Raw genomic sequence first — 17,437 nt, 5'->3', positions numbered from 1 at the left:
GGACTCCATAAACACAACTAGAATGGCCATAGATAATGCACAAATGATCCGTAGGAAATGCAGCTGTCAGTGCAAGATGGTAACGACGGTGGCTGCGGATTCATCAAGGAAGGATGAAATGTGGCGGGAACAGCCAGACAAAACCTAGCACTGCAGCAGCTGCAGGTCATACAAGAAGGATACAGAGCCCAGTTGAGCACCACAGCATTACTGAATCCACTGTTGTGGAGGGTCACCAAGAAGACCAGTACCGCCAGCAGGACAAGTCATGCCCACGAGGTGGGCCGACAGGAGAGTGAAGGCAAGACATTGAAAAGGAGCCAGGGAGAAGGAAACTAATTCATTGGCAAAGATCTAATGATAATGAAGCCTGGAGCAGAGTCAAGACCTGTGTTCCACCTTGGAGAATGCACTCAGCAGAAGGGTGGAAGTCAAGCTTAATATTTTTCGTGACATTGTTTATGAAGAATGTGTAGGTAGATTTGGGGAAGCATCAGTGAAGAAGCCTAGTCCCAGGGTGATTTGTATCTATGGGAATAAATATGGGAGCAGATCCAGTCTGCCAAGAGAGACAAGAAAGACCTCCATGCAGTCAGGCTGGACTTGGCAAATGCCAATGGATTGGTTCCACACCAGCTCGTCAGCTATGCACAGCAGTTTTTCCACGTACCAGAGTTTATTAAGAGCTTGTAATACAGGAGTACATAACAGTTCTATGTTCTATCTCCCCATCCTGTTCACAGCTGCATTTGAGATCATCCTAATTGGGGCCGGACAGATGGCCCAAAAATTTGTGCATAAAAGAATAAAAGGCCAACAAACGCCGTCATGCTCGTCAGAGGAAGTACATTGTGTTTTTTTAAAAAGGGAGGTGCAGCACAAGACACAGCACTGAGAGAGAAAACGTCAATCCTGGCACATGGAAGTGATTGGTCTATGGCGGGCATCTTTGGCCAGCAGCTAAAATTCCTTCTGGGATCGCTATTACCTCCTTGAGGCCGGACATAGTGTTATGGCCAGTATAAGCTAGGAAAGTCATAATGATTGAACTTACGGTCCCATGGGAAGAGTGACGGGAGGCAGTCTATTAGAGGTCTAAGCTAAAATATGCTGATCTGGCCGACGAGTGCAGGGAAAATGGGTGGAGGGCTGCCACTTACCCTGTGTAGGTCAGGTGTCAAGGTTTTTCTGGAACATCAATGCAGCACATGTTGAAAAACATTAGTATCTTTTCATCCGCGTTGAAGAAGTCTCTGAAGGAAATGCAGAGGAAGCAGAAAAAATGAGCTGATCATGGTAAAGGAAGAATGAAAAGTGGGGCATGCAGAAGTGAGAAAGTAGGAATAGGGAACAACTGCGATATGTGGCGAGGTAGCACGTAGAGGAGGAAAGGGGTGGGGAAGAATTATTTCCACTGACCCACTCAGTCCTTATCCAGGGTTTCTGGAGGAGATTTGAGTGGAGGAGTTAAACCAGGCCAAGCTAGGCATTGGAGGGGCAGCTGACTCAGTCTCGCAGCTCGCCTCTCATGTAGCTCTCCTGCTTAATCTGTTGAAGGATTGGTTTAAAGATGGGCATTGAACAGGTGGTAGGCAGATATTCGTAGCTTGTGCTTTTTCTAAAGAGAAGAAACCTTGGACGTAGGGTAGGTCAGCTCATGGGGGCATAGCCATGGGAAGTAGAGGTGCTGCAGCACCCCCGTTAAGTGCCGTCAAACAGTCATATTCTGTGTTAATCTCATTAACGAAAGTAATGCCGAAAATGTTAAGGGGTATTTTTGTTATTTCCGCAGCAGTGGCCAACCCTAAATCCCCCAGCACCAACCCAATCCACCATCCAAATTAGACATTTACCTTTGCATCTGATTAAGTCCTTTTCAATCTAACTGTTTATTTCTGTCTCACTCCAATGCGCATCCATGAGAGGACCTAGTATACATAGCAAATTGTGTGACATAAGCCCGTTAACATGCTCAAGTAAGACCTGATGTGATACAACCAGAAGTGCAGATTGGTTTATTTAGAACAGAACTCTGTTCACAAGCTTAATTGGTTTTGCTTTCATTTGAACATGTCAATGTGCTTGTCACACGAAAGGTATCGTGAACTGATTTCCCTAATGGCGCATTGGAGAGTGACTGGAAGTAAACAATTATAGCGTAAAGGACTTAAATACTGATCTGTTTCTCACCCTATATGATGGTATCACTTTAGAAGACATTCATTTAACCGCTGGAGTCGTATGGATTACTTTTACTATGACTGTCTGTGCTTTTTGGAGCTTTAAAGTGCTGATCACAATCCACTTGCATTATATGGACCTACAGAGCTGATTGATTTATATATATATATATTTATTTTTTTAATGCCATAATCACTTAAATCACCATTTCAGAGTATTGTGAAAATGTACCTTTCAATACTGTCAACATTCTAAAGCCAACAATCAATATTTTGGTTACATTTTTGTCCCACAAGATGAATGAGAAACTATGAGTGAAAGCTTGCAATATATCACAATGTAATATAAAGAATTGTGATATTATTGTATCACAACATAAATGTCAATATATTAAAAAAAATCCAGGTCCCTGTTGATTCCCAAACCTAGAATTTTCTAAAGGGCATGTAAGCAAATATTTATCATTGCCATCGTTATAGTTTGGTCAGAAAAAAAAGAGAATGATTTTAGGGGAAAAAAGGAGTGGGAAAACTTATATCAAACCACAAGGAAAATTACAATGCAAAATCAGAACACATCAACATCTTGTTGCATTTTTCAACTAGAGGATGAGAACAGGGGAAATATTTCAAAGCCTTAAAAATAATTCACCAATTGCAAGCAATGAGAAAAAGATAATTTAGATTTGCTGATGTGAATTCCTCTATACAAACCCTCTGCTCACCTGAGAACGCTTTCATATACAGTATAACGTCTGAGTCATTGCCATTAATTGGCCACTATGAAGCTAATGGGAGAGGAATGTAATCTTCCACTCAGTCAAAATTACTGGATTTTAAAGCAAATGAGACAAGAGGGTCAATATCCATGTGAGAAAATATTTGCTGTCGTCAAAACCCTAAGCAATTAATTGAAATGTCTCATTTATGTTTACATATACAGATTTGCATCAATACTAAAAAAAAAATTCACTGAATGTACTGTTTTATATGCATGTAACCTAAACTCTGCAATTAAAAAAAAATATATGTTTTATGTGTAAACAGAATCAAATGCATTAGTTGTAAATTACTTTGTGTTTGCTCCTATCTTTACCTAATGAAAATGTAGAATTTCAAACGTGATTATGAAAGTATATGGATTAAAATGTTTGAATAACAATTATTCTTGTACTTAACAGAGTATTTTACATCTGCACATCTTTCATATCAGATAGACCTTTCATTCGGGTCATATTTTTCCTCACTGAGGTGTTGGAATTAGGGCTGCAACTAATGATTATTTTTATAATCGACTAAACTAACGATGATTAGAATGATTATTCGACTATTCAGGTGATTATTGCAACGATTAATCATTAGCTCTTAACTGACTAATCAGCTCGTGCCTCGACTTAAAAGGTTGTATTAAATGTGCTTACTAACAATAAAGTGGACAAAATCATCTTTTAAAAATACCTCTAAATGACAGTCATTGAATTAAAGGGGAAAAACTCCTTGGATTTTGTTTGTTTAAATAATAAAATAAATTACTGCAAAAAATCCTATTATCAAGTGTTTTTATCTTGTTTTCCATTTAACATTATCTAAAAATCCTTAAAACAAGATACATTTACTTAAGCAACATATAATATATTTAGGCTTTAAGGGAATGGATCTTAAATATAAGTGTATTTTGAGAAGAGTATTTTTCACTTGTTCATATTTCTGCCAGTGCAGTCAAGAAAATATACTCATATTGAACATAAATGCTCTAAAAGCAAGTCTAAATATATTATATGTTGCTTCTCAGGTAAATGTATCTTGTTTTAAGGATTTTTAGATATTTTAAAATATTTAAATATTATATGAATTAAATATGATATAAAAAATTCTCCAATAACACATTTTTCTTCTGCAGTATAGCTGCTAAAGTAAATGTACATAAAGAGTTTTAGATATTTATATTAGAAAACAAACCAAAAATATATTTTTTTGCATTGTATAATGGGCTAAGACTACACCTTCTCACCTTTTTGTTCACTTCATTTCGATCCATCTTTAACTCACAAAAAACAAACTCCTCCTTCTTTATAGAGCTGCGTATGACCGATTTTCTTCACCATAAGATACACACCGTGACTCATATTATAATTCACTATGTCACGAAAAAAAAAAAATCTAGCTGCAGCAATGCGCGCCTGTGATGAGCATCTCCGCGCGAGACAGTCTATCAGCCGGGAAAAGTTTGAAACTCTCTCACGCTGTTTCTCACGCGACACATAAGCGACTCTGACCGCATAGACAAATGCCAGTTTCAGAGCTTGTGCTTATTTATACAGCCTGCTTCTTTATTATTTGAACTTTAATAAAGGATGCATTAAATACAGTTTATAACGGCGCAACGTTTCCTTTTTAGACGATCTGACAGGCAAGATTTGCTCAAGCGGAACATCAGGCACAGCTCCGCTATATTTCACGACGACACTGCTTCTGTATTTACTTATTTAGCATTTTGTATTTTAAAACTCTGCGATCTACATCACTTTAAAATGTTAGGAAAGTTTAGAGTGCGTCTGGACTGTGAGCTGTTCTTTCTTCCTCTCCTCAATCAAGAGTGAGCTGAAGAGCTGCTCTCCCGCGTCATCATTAGCATTTCAAAAGATTATTCAATTAAATCAGATGACTATTCGACAACGAAAACGTTTGTTGACAGTTTTTTTATTGTCGAAGTTGTCGATAATGTCGACTTAACGTTTCAGCCCTAGTGCCGACCGATTTATCTGTTAGCCGATATTAGCCTTTCACAGATATATCGTATCAGCGTATTTGCGCAGATATGAAAACTTTTTTCAGAACATATAATGCAGAAAACATTGCTTGAATTGGTTAACACAGTTTGCCCAGCAGAGCGTGCTCCGACTCCATTGGTTACAGAGCTGACTCTGAACTGACGGTGGTTCTGCAGACAGGGCAGAGTTAAGTGGTTTGGTGTTAAGCGGTGTCTTCTCGGTAAGTTGCTAAATAGATTGTGAAATACATACTGGAAAGTTATTAAACAATGATCCCATAATTTTCCCTTTTAAATATAACTAATATAACATTAACCTCGCCCCTGACAATCACATCTGTTTGCTGTTAGCCAGCTTCAGTGCAGTCAGTAACATAGCAGATTGAAAGGTAAACATCAGAGCATCTTTTTGCATCTTAGCAGACAACAGTGCAGTGGTGGATTGTGTTTGTTGAGTGTTGCTTTCATGCTATGTTGTTAATAAACGTCCATCTTTTACTCTCCGTGACAACAAGCTTATAGCTAACTAGCTAACCACGTAGCTACTTTCATACCTTGTCAGCTGAGAGGAAGCTAATGTGTAAATGTGTATTCACAGGTTTGTTCAGGATTCCCAGTTTGGTACCCCCTTAAGCCAAACAATTCCAGTCATTGCATTTACAAAATGTAATGTTTAGATATCTGGTTTTGCACTTTTGAAAGTTCCCCTGAACTTGTAAAGCAGAATACAGTTTAACATCGCTACCAGTGTTTATCTCTTGACTCGGCAGATGTAAATGCATCTTGTTTCACAACATACCCCTAATTGACTGGCAGTATTAAAATAGTCAGCATTTGACTGATACTAAACAGTACTATTAATGTTTATTTAACAATTTATTTATTTGAATTTATTTTCTCATTGTTCATTTCTAGAATTTGTTGACAATGTATAATAATAATAATGTCAAATATCCTTTGATAAAAATATTTGTTTAAGAAAGCAGCCTTCCGAGTACATTTGCATAGTAATTTTTTGCATTTTTGCATTATAATACTCTGCGATCTACATCACCTTAATCTGTTTGGAAAGTTTGGAGTGCGTCTGGCCTGTGAGCTTCTCTTTCATCCTCTCCTCAATCAAGAGCGAGCTGAAGTGCTGCTCTCCCGCGGCATCATTAGCGTTTCAAAAGAACTCATGTTGTGTTAAATGAAATAAGACGACTATTCGACAACAAAATAGTTTGACAATTTTTTTTATTGTGGATGTTGTCGATAATGTCGACTAATCGTTTCAGCCCAAATTGGAATGTAGACTTTTGAATCCGATTGAGCTATCAGCAGATATGTCCAGATAGCGGGAACCTCGTGGATTATGCCAGCGCCGCGCATCAGCAAGCAGTTCAGGTTAAGAGTGTTCAGTTCAGGTTAATTCGCTATTTAAAATATGTCATGTAAAGTATGTGATTCGAATGTCATTCATAATTTTGAATGTGAAAATATTAACAGAGCAATTTTCAGAATATCAAGCTTAAGACAAAGAGTGAATGTGTGTATTGTAAAGGAATTGAATGAATGTGGATGTTTGACAGGCTTTTGAAGGAACTTTTAAGCAAATTCACTTGATGTTGTCTTAGAAAATGATCTGTAACACAAATGAACCTTATCACCCTCAGATAAGAACTAGAACATTAGACATGTGACTTGAAGCTTCAATTAAGTTTATGGCAAGGCAGTGTCATATACAGTATTTGTAATGCAAATATTAGGTAATAATTAACAATCAATTTAAGAGTTCATAAATAATTTGTCTAATTCATTTTGAATTTTGTACAGCATCTCCTGAGAGTCTTCTTTTCTAAGAAACCATTTTATTTTGAGTATGTCCTTGTCCTATGCTCAAAAAAATAAACCACTAGTTATAATTGTAGTTCACCTAAAAATGGAAAATGTACTTTTACTCACTCATTTACTCTCCCTTACATTGTTCAAAACCCGTATTCTGTTACTTTTTCATGGAACATAAAAATAGATATTTTAAGCAGCTCTGTTTCAACAATTTAGTGAGCAGGAGCTGTCAAGCTTCAAAAAGGACGAACACTATAAAGCATTATCAAAGGTTCAGTAAGGTTCAAGACATCATAACAGTAGTTATTTCAATTGTTAATTAACCACAATCTTAAGTTTTGTGTTCCTTGCCACAGTCGCCTTCAGCTTGCTCACTGGGGTTCTATGCAATTATTGACTTATTTATTTATTTATATTTTATACTCAATTTACAATCATATTTATTAAAACTACACATGATGACTAAGACTTTCAAGATATTACAGTTTAATTTTCAGTTAAAGCATGATTTTCTGTAAAGCTACGTTGAAACGATGTGTGCTGTGAAAAGCACTATACAAATAAAAATGATTGTAAGTAGTCCATATGACTTGTGCACTTTATTCCAAGCTTTCTGGGGCCATACAACAGCTATGTATTTTACAGAAACATCAGCAATGAAAATAAATTTAAATTATATTCGTTTTTTTCTTAGATACAGCACAAAAAAGAAAGAAAAGATGACTATAACTGGCATAATGCTAGCAAAGCAGACACAGTGTTTGTCTTGTACTGTGTGAACTTAAAAAACATACAGTATCTTTTAAAGCCAAAAGTTTCTATTTTTGGTCACATTTAAAAACTTTATTGCATTTAAAGTTCACAATTCAGAGCGACACACAGAAGCATCCAGGGTCAATCTACCGTCAGGAAAAGAAAAAAAAAAACCCGAACCCCCTCACAGTTCCCCAATAGCTGTCCCTCAACCATTTGAGACCCCTCCCACATTCCCCCCCAGGAAAAAAATAAAGTATGCAGTTAATTCCATACCCCACCCCAAGAACCCCTAATGTACCAACAACCAAGAGAATGAACTAAAGAAAAAACTAAAGGGCACCAAGGACAAGGATAATTAAAATCTTAACAGCAAAGCCAACTTTATATTTTTGTGTGCATGTCAGGCACTATTACGTTTGCACATACATGTGTACAAACATCTGCACGGCATCAGCCTCATGCAAACCGGCATTAGTTTAAATAATACTGTCACTTAGTGTCATTCAAATGTACTTTTTATTTAGTTTTATTTTAACTCCCACCCCTCTTTTTTCTACCCTTATCTTTGACCATCATTCTATCTCTCACACAACAACTCCACTCCCACATCCCAACCCTCAGCTTCCCTCAGCCCATCCCATCGATCTCTACTGCCCACCCCCTTTGGGTTTCTAAGCAACACATATCTTTCAACTATGCTGTGATGTTTAACGTACAATTTCATCTGCAGAGCTTCAATGGTTTTATGCCCCAAATATTCAAAATTTTGTTGGTGGCAAGAATTCGATGTATTTATTCAGAAAAGTATTGCATTTATCACCTTTACTATTTTAAAGGACCGAGGACCATTATTGTTGTGACCTCAACTAGTGTTGGGTTAGAGACCACCTTAGTTGAGTCTGAGTCTTTAAACAATCAAGTCCGAGGCCAAAAAGGGCCGAGTTGTACTCAAGACCGTGTCCATTACAGGCTGAGTCCGAGTAAAGTCTGAATTAATCTGTTCAATAATCTAAATTCAAATTGACCCGTAAACTCAACATCAATATTTTAAGCTTATTTAACTTTTACAACTAAGCAAACACAACTGTCAATATAATTGTAACAAAAACACGTTTTATGATTGGTTTTCTGCTGAACAAACTTCAAAGTGGTATCAGATCAACGCTTTAGATGTATGAAGACAAATATGTCCGTCAACACACTTCTTATTGCATCTGTTGACATTTAAATTATTTGTTGCTTTTTCCCTCCACTCAAACATAGACTAAAGAAAGTGAAAGCTGCGTTAATCATTAAAACCAGAGTTATTATTGTTTCAAATTAAAATTTGGCTTTTTATTTCTACTTCATTTTCAATTTGTCCTTTCAATTTAGATTAGTTTTATCTAAAATGATCCCTATCTAAAGAAATAATCAATACTGAGATTTATTTTTTATCTCAATCTGCTAACTGGTTTAGGAAAATAATGAGTCAACACAGTATTATATAGCACTTGCTGAGAAGTTGCACGACTGACAGGACGACACAGAGTATGAGCGCTAAGTGTATGACGTCACTGCCATGGTAACCAGATAAGTTTCAGCTGATTTGCTGAAGACTAGAATGAATGCATCATCAAATCAACATGCGATACAACAAAATAACTTTCTTCTCTGCAAACGATACCAGAGACAAGAGAAGGACAATGAGTATATTTAATTTAAGAAGAAAAAAATCAGTGACCCTACCAAAAACCAGGACTGTCCTGTGTAATAAACTGGGATGTCTGGTCACCCAATCTATAATTAAATTATAAATAAAACATTTCACTGCCCAAAATATCTTCATATTTCATTGTGCATTTTATTGTGGAAAAAACTTTAAAACCTCGGTACTCAATGTTATACAGCAGTCTCCGTATTAACATTCAAGTGTATTGGTTGACTGAGTGTGCCACTCTGCAGGTGAGTTTGCTCAACACGGTGAAACAAACTCTGGCTATGTCTACGACATCTGGGGGTGCAACAACTGCTTGCAGACAGAGTGTCCATTTATTTATTTTTCATAATTTTTTTTAAATGTATTTTGTTTATTGCATCACAAATCAAATGCCGTGGACTCGGCTGGACTTGGAATAAAATCCCAAAGCCTCGAGTCCGAGTCAAGTCAGAGTAAAAATGCATCCAAATCTGTGACAAGTCCATCAAAATTAGATTTGTGACAAGGCGTCGGAGAATAAATTCGAGTACACCAACTCTAACATCCACACCCACGACTCCCACCCACAAAATGGTTTGGTCCCCCCAATGATCAAGACATGGTTACAGCCTTGATGTCATGCTTGACTCAGCTCAACTGAAGACCCAGGCTGACAGAGATTCCAGGACAAGCAGCTATTTATTCCTGCCTGTACTCTCCTGGGAGGCTATTGGAGAACTGAGGTATTATAAGCAATGTTCATGCACAATATCGATTCTGCAGACTCTGTTCTACAGCTGAACACATGCAAAATTACGCTCTACAATCATATCCAGCTAAGATGGGCATCTTGATGAACTCTGTCTTAAAAATATACTTTATATTCATGACTGTGATTTGTTTTTATTTTATTATTATTATTTATTTTTTCAAGATCTGGACATGCAACCAAATTTTTCAGTTTATCAGATTTTAATCCATATCTATTAGCTTTTAAAATATGTTTTTGTGGACTCCTAAAACTTGAAAAAAATTACCTTTAGCATATCTACTGTATATACATATGCATTTAGAATTTACAGTTTTTCTCTTCCTTGTAAATGGACAAAATATATTGGACTCATCTTACACTAAACCGATTTTGTCTAATAAAATGCTAACAAGAATGACCATCCTCCTAAATTATAATACCACAAGTAGCAAATTGGCATGACATAAACTAAAGACTATTATACATAAAAAAATGGGACAAGCCCCTTGATATGTTCCGCCTAAATGTCCCGTTTTAGTTCCACAGGAAAGAAAACTGCCCTAGTAAAACAATTTCATAAGTTTTTTAACAATGACAAAACACACTGTCAAGAAGAAAAAAATGCTCCATGGGACTGAAATAACAGAACAAAGAATTTACCTAATCATTATCTGTTCCAGTTCTATTTCATCATTTATATTTCCCTTCTATCAATCTGTTCACCACTTGTTCGCACTCATCACCCATTTGTATGGATGAACACGTGCTGTCCACATATAAAGAGGAACAGGATGGTTCCAAATAACAGCACGAAGACACTAAAGACAAAGCCCTTCAAAGCCAGACATCCATCCATTTATCCACAAATAAATTCACCAAATATTTCTGAACAGGGACAAGTGATATGAGTTCAGGGCTTTTGAAGTGTTGACAAAAAAATCAACCATTAAATGGAGAGGTGTGATCTCTACGGCTAGCGGGTAAGTGGCTGTTGTCTGTGTGCTTTTGTTTGTTCAAGCATGGCCTTGCTTTTTGATTAGTTGTTATCCGTGCTTATATTAATTATGAGTCCCTGTCCTCACAAAACAGATGATCTTCACTGTATTTTGTTTTATGATAATCATCATAGAAGACCATAGATCACATTTTACTTTATCACCAGATAAAACACTACACCAACTCTAAACTGAAATAATAAAAATGCATGTGATTTATGTTAAGTAAAGAAAGTGTTCCCATAACATCAACAGCATTTGTCATGGGAGCAGTGACAGCAGATAAGCCTGTGAATGGGCCGGCAGTAATGGCCTCATGAATCATGGGCTCATATTGTCTGTTATCAGTGTACAGTATATGCTGAATTCTATGCAGCAGTATATGACATAATCTTCATTACAATTAAAGGAGCAGTTCATCCAAAAATGACAACTCTCTCATTATTTACTCTCCCTATTGCCATCTCAAATTAATATGACAGAACACAATGATATTTTTAAAGACATATAAACTTTTTAAATCCTTACAATGCAAGACAATGGGGTCCAAAAAGTACAAAGGCAGCATAAAGGTCATCCATATGACTCAAGTGGATTAATCCATGACTTCTGAGGCAATACAATCAGATTTGGGTGAGAAACAGACCAAAACTCCTTATTCACAACAGATCTTGACATCAGCATTCTCATTGGTACATTCATGAGAGAAGCTTGATTACACTTCCTTAATTGACTCGAAGAATTTGGCCAATTTGGCACAACGCGGAAAAAAGTAATGTTCCTCAAAATATGTTTCATTTTCTTTTTCAGTTTGGGGTGAAATGTGACCCGGACATGGGAGATTCACCTGTAAATTGTCTTTGTCTTAGCAGAGAGAACTGCTTAACTAAGAGGCTATGGCATGTGCAGCTTGATGAGCAGTGTGATATACTGTACATGTACACTAAGGCAAAATCCCTTCCAAGGCAAGTCAGTCCACTCGGCGACCATCTTTGGAATGCTCCCGGACAGCTATTTTCAGTGAATACAAGCATCTTAAAAAAGTTACTATGACTTGAATGGGGAAAGATTAAAATTTCCAAAAGAAGTTGATAAATTATGATAAATATTTGAAATCAACAGTAAAATCAGACAATAGTTGCATAAATTGTGCTTAGCTCATGCAAAAAAATAATATTTTCTAGGCTAGTCCAGCTAATGTGCACGCGTGTTCTCGAGTTGACTGATGTCTGCATCTAAAAGATGATTGGCTCTTTTACGTAAGGCAGGACTTCCCATTCATTTTAATACAAGAGCTCCAATTAATATAGATTAATCAATATTTAAAAAAATGATTTGCAAAACATTCTATAGGGGATTAGTTATTCACTTAACCCAATACAAATATGCAGTGACTATTTAATCTATTCTTCAGGTGAGGTAATTTTGTCTTTTAGAGGCCTCAAAATATCCGTCCGCAGTCTATGGGGTCTAAAGCATTGCAGGCCCTTCATTGACTGAGCATTACTGTGGATCTGCTGTGAGCACTCACTCTTCAGAGAGAAAATTACATTCTATAGGAGACAGACTGTCTCTCTCCCCATCACATCAGGTTCATGTTACACATAAAAAACAACAAATACAGGGATTCAGGAGAGAGAGAGAGGCTTTCTTCATACAGTCAGACAGGCTGCAAAAATCAAGATGGACCCTGGAACAGATCCTCCTACATACACAATGAGGCCTTAGAGTTGTGAGCCAGGAACCAGAAGGTTGCAATCCTGAGCTCTTGACTTTCTCCTTTTTAGCACTTGTTCCAAGGATCAATTCAGAAAGCTGCCAATAACCTGCCAGACAGAAGATCTCTTAAATTTCAGCACTCAAAATGTTGGGAATAAAAGAGTTGACAAACCAGATCCCTGTATCCTATTACTGCTCATCTGACCATGAGACAAAAACTAGATATTTAGTGCTTTACAGTGCAAAACTCTATTAAGCCAGGATGCTAGGTTGTTGTGTGTAGTTTCAGGGTTTTGCTGGGTGGTTGCTAAGGTGTTCTGATTGGTTTTCAGCATATGCCTTTGTGGTTGCTAGGACATTGATTGGCAGTTGCTTATAGGCGTAAGTCAAATAAGCTCACCACCAAGCCAAAATAAATTCTGGCCAAGGCTTGGATCCCTCCTTCAATGATGGGGTTATTTCATCTGTTTTATCATCCACCCAGAGAAAACCATTGCTTATAAAATTACTGGCACACTGCTTCTCAACAAGTCACACAAATTGAGGTATCATTCACATAACAAACAGTGCAGGTCGAGTCAACTTCTGAAGTTTATTATATAATTCTGAAGTTTAATTGCCTTAACAAGCACCACTAGAAAATACTGAAACAGCAGTTTGACTCAGTTTGGCACAAATTACCCATGAACTCAGAATGACGGATAGACAAGAGTAACCGGTAGAATGTTGTTGACTCTGAAATGGCTGTAGAATATGGAGCTTCACTAGATGTTTCGGAGCAAAACTAACTTTCCCGAACAGCTGAGAATGTGTTTGCATTTATGGTCAGCTGGGTCCTACCTTAACAGCTGTGCTGACTCCATCCTCAGCTGTGCTCTGCCCATTCTGAAAGAGAAAGACAAAAACTGAATTATGAGAAATAATAATAATAATAATAATAATAATAATAATAATATATATATATATATATATATATATATATATATATATATATATATATATATATATAAACACAGAACAGGTATGTTTACAGCTGGATCCTCAGGCTTATTATCATTAGTAAAACCATAACACAAGTATGTGCGCTGTATTTGAAGGCTCACAGCTGTGGTGTGAAAATCATATACATGTGTTATGTTTAGATAATAGCTCTGGGCAATTAGTACAGACTCAGTTTCATACATATTCACATACACACTTTTTCTATAGTAGTAAGAATGTGCTTTAGCATCTGTTGTGCCCACAAGCAACATCTTCAAATCTAAATCTAAAATACAGATTTCAGCCAGATTTCAGTCAGGTCACTGTATAGCACCAATAAAACATAGTTAGGTTTATTCTACCATTTATGTAAATAAGCAGTAGTGCATTATGGGTATTTTGTTTCCATACAGACAACCAATTAAATAGTACCAATGTCAGTGAATTGTATCTGTGAAACTATTTCACTAAAATAATAACCAACATTTATCTGTGAGTTAAGGAGAGGGAGAGAGACATGGTGAATGTGAGATATGTGGTGAAAATGACAGGAATGTTTGGCATGCATACCAAAAACATTTTGCATCAGTCTGCACTGATTTTAAGTAATTTTTCTGGTAACAGTTTACCATAAGGTTCCATTCGTTACCATTAATGCATTAAGTATCATGAACTAACAATGAAAAGTATATTGATTTACAGCATTTATTATTCATTGTTAATTTTAGTTAAATTTAGCTAGTTTATGTTATTTCATAGTGCATTAATGTTAACATATACAACTTTTAAAAAAGGTGTTAGTATACAGTATGTTAAAATTAACATTAACCAAGATTATTACTGTAAATGCTGTAAAAGTATTGTTCATTGTTAGTCCATGTTAACAAATGGAAACTTTTTGTTAAATGTTACCCTTTTTCTAGGTAAACATGCTCTAGATGGACGTTTTTGATCATTGTTTTGCATCTCCCTGTTTTTCTTCAGCATCTCATGTATGAGCGCCACATTTTTAAGATGCTCTGTCAGGTTAAAAAGAACTTGCAAATGAAGAAAGAATTAGTAAAAAATGTGTTTCAAGACACTTGCATTCTGCTGTATTTAGCTTCTTTAGTGCAAGAAAGTGTTTGGTCTGAATGTCCCCCCAAGACTTATTCAAACATGACAGCAGCCATTTACACCACAAAAATTCTAATCTTAAGTTATGATGATGATAAAAGAGGATGGTGGTTTTTCACAGGCTTATCTGGCCAGCCAACACTGAGACACATTATTTAAAATCCTTCACATACTGAGAGCAGACAACACCACAATGAGAAACAAAACACATGTAAAACTCTCGTAAATTCTGCAAAGAAACGTTACACGTAGAAATATTTCCTCTTCAGGCTTTTTCCTGGGTCAAAAATGGTCTTTGGTGGCGGCTGACATGTACGGTCATCCATATGCTCTCCAGTAAAACCAGGCAAATCTGCATTTTAAATGCAGTGTTTCCCATAGGATTTTGTGAGACTGTGATGGGTGGACCCATCACAGACACTGTAGGTCTTAGGGCATGCTCCCCCATAGTTTAATTTTGTAAGTTTTAAAAGTTAAATGCATCAATCTGGTGCACATTGAGAGCAAAATTAAGAGGCTAGATCTATGAAGAACTTTGTGCTCTTGTAAACAATGTTGTGCTTTAGTAGTAATAAAAATAATAAACGCATTGTTTGTATAGATATGAATGATGATGACATGCCAAAAAAGTCACATCCACAAAGCATAAACGAGATGGAGTTTAACGCAGTTCACAAATGGTCAAACACACAAAATCGACAAGAACATACATTTGAGACAGGGCTCAACATTATGCTATTGTCATATGATAATGATTTTATGTTGTGTTTTGTAGTCAAATAAAGAAAAGCCTCCATCACAAACATTCACAGCAGGGGTGCTCACACTTCTATGGAATGAGATCTACTTTTTCTTCATGTTATTGCAGCAAGACCTACCATGTACAATAAAGGCTATACATGATCACAATACCAAAATTTCAATAGGCACTAGAGAAGTTTTATGATTCTCAAAACCAGCTTCAAAACCAAAACAAATAATAAGACTAACTAATATGTTAATTATGGAAGAATGGTTTCAAGTTCTTAAGTGATTATTCAAGACTAGTAAATGGTCAGTGATAAAATAACAATAAAAATCAGCAATGAATACAAATAGATTAAAAATAATAGAACAAAAAATACCAAATCCCAAAATTTGTTCAGCACATGTTCAGCACACACACATATGCCGCCTGTCAATCAAACAGGGCACAGCTGTTACTAGATTATAAAATGACATACTCTAGATTACTTTCATTTACATTTACATTCATGCATTTGGCAGACGCTTCTATCCAAAGCGACTTACAGTGCAGTTATTACAGGGACAATCCCCCTGGAGCAACCTGGAGTTAAGTGCCTTGCTCAAGGACACAATGGTGGTGGCCGTGGGGATCAAACTGGCAATATTCTTATAAATTTCAACAGCAGAATAAGAATATTAACTTTCTAATAAGTGACACAGGCATCGGCTATCACAAATATAGCTGGTTATTTTTTGTTATTGATATTTTAATCAGTCTGCTTGTCCGGTCAGGCAAGTTAAATTCTCTTTCACTTGCCCCTTCAAAAATTCACTTGTCCCAGTCAAGCGAACAAGTGTTAATGTCGAGTCCTGTGAGCTGACTGACTGGGAGTGAGAGATGCTTCGCTGAAACAACGGCACAAAATACAATATTAGACATCTTCTATGTTATTATGAGAATTGCAAAAATATTTTCGGTTCATTATGAAACTGTGGCGGAACAAATTAGACTGTGGCGGGACTTCATTAATTTAAATATCATTTAATCTGCCTTGGGCAAATTTTGGGCGCTGCCAAAAAATTTTAATGAAGGAAAAACCTGGCTCTTGTATTTTCAACTTAATTTACCCCTCAGGTGCTCATCCATAATCAGCTCTGAAATCCTACTTATGACATTCTGTCTCTCTCTACCTCACAAATAAACAAAAAAAAATTATTAATTAATACATACAAATCTGATGTGCAATTTTTTATGTAAACATTCACTTGTAACAGCTTAATATGCAGAATCAACTATTAATTGGATTAAAAGGGTGCAGGTGTGTTTATGCAAATTATTTTATGCTGAAGAGGCATAGATCATGGGAAAGCTGATTCAAGTCATCTTAGCAGCTGTTATTTTTTCAATAAACATTGAAAAAAAGAGATGCACTTAATTGTATTTTATAAAAGGTGGAGTGCGGATCTGAAGACAATGTCAGCAACTGCTTCAGCTCAATGCTATTGACCTTCATCTCTGATTGAGGTGATTACTGCTGTTGAGTTCCATGTTGAATGTAAGTGATAACTAATAGGCCTTTATCACAGTCCGCGTGTCATTACATCTGGCTCCAAACCAAACCCAACCAAACATTCACCCATTGATTTGTCTGTGGACAGCTTTAGAACGCACCATGTTTTCTGCCAAATGCATTTGGTGTGACCCCCTTTAAGTTAACCTTCCGCTCACACTTTACTAAAGTTGTGTAGAGAAACATGTATGAAGAAACTAAAAACAATTGTGCAACGATTAGCCATATTTATATCTGATAAAATGCCAATATAGATCGATAATCAACTCGAACTTTTTTTGATATCGATGCGTGAAAAAAGCATTGATACCGAGCCTAATAGCTAATAAAATAGAATAGCTCCATAGAACTCAGCCTAGATGTGGAA

At 36.4% G+C, this 17,437-nt stretch overlaps 1 protein-coding gene across 1 annotated transcript in view; it reads right to left on the bottom strand.

Annotated features, from left to right (window-relative positions):
* Nucleotides 1-17,437, bottom strand: part of LOC127662728 (ribosomal protein S6 kinase 2 alpha) — a 106,436-nt gene that overhangs the window by 69,485 nt on the left and 19,514 nt on the right. The window contains exon 2 of the mRNA XM_052154024.1: nucleotides 13,517-13,561. Coding sequence (XP_052009984.1) covers nucleotides 13,517-13,561 — 45 coding nt within the window. The remainder of the gene's footprint in view (nucleotides 1-13,516; nucleotides 13,562-17,437) is intronic.

The sequence above is a fragment of the Xyrauchen texanus genome, chromosome 22 (assembly GCF_025860055.1).
Source record: "Xyrauchen texanus isolate HMW12.3.18 chromosome 22, RBS_HiC_50CHRs, whole genome shotgun sequence".
Classification (NCBI taxonomy): Eukaryota; Metazoa; Chordata; class Actinopteri; order Cypriniformes; family Catostomidae; genus Xyrauchen; species Xyrauchen texanus.
Note: the sequence above shows the minus strand (reverse complement) of the source record. Positions and strands in the feature narration are given on the sequence as shown.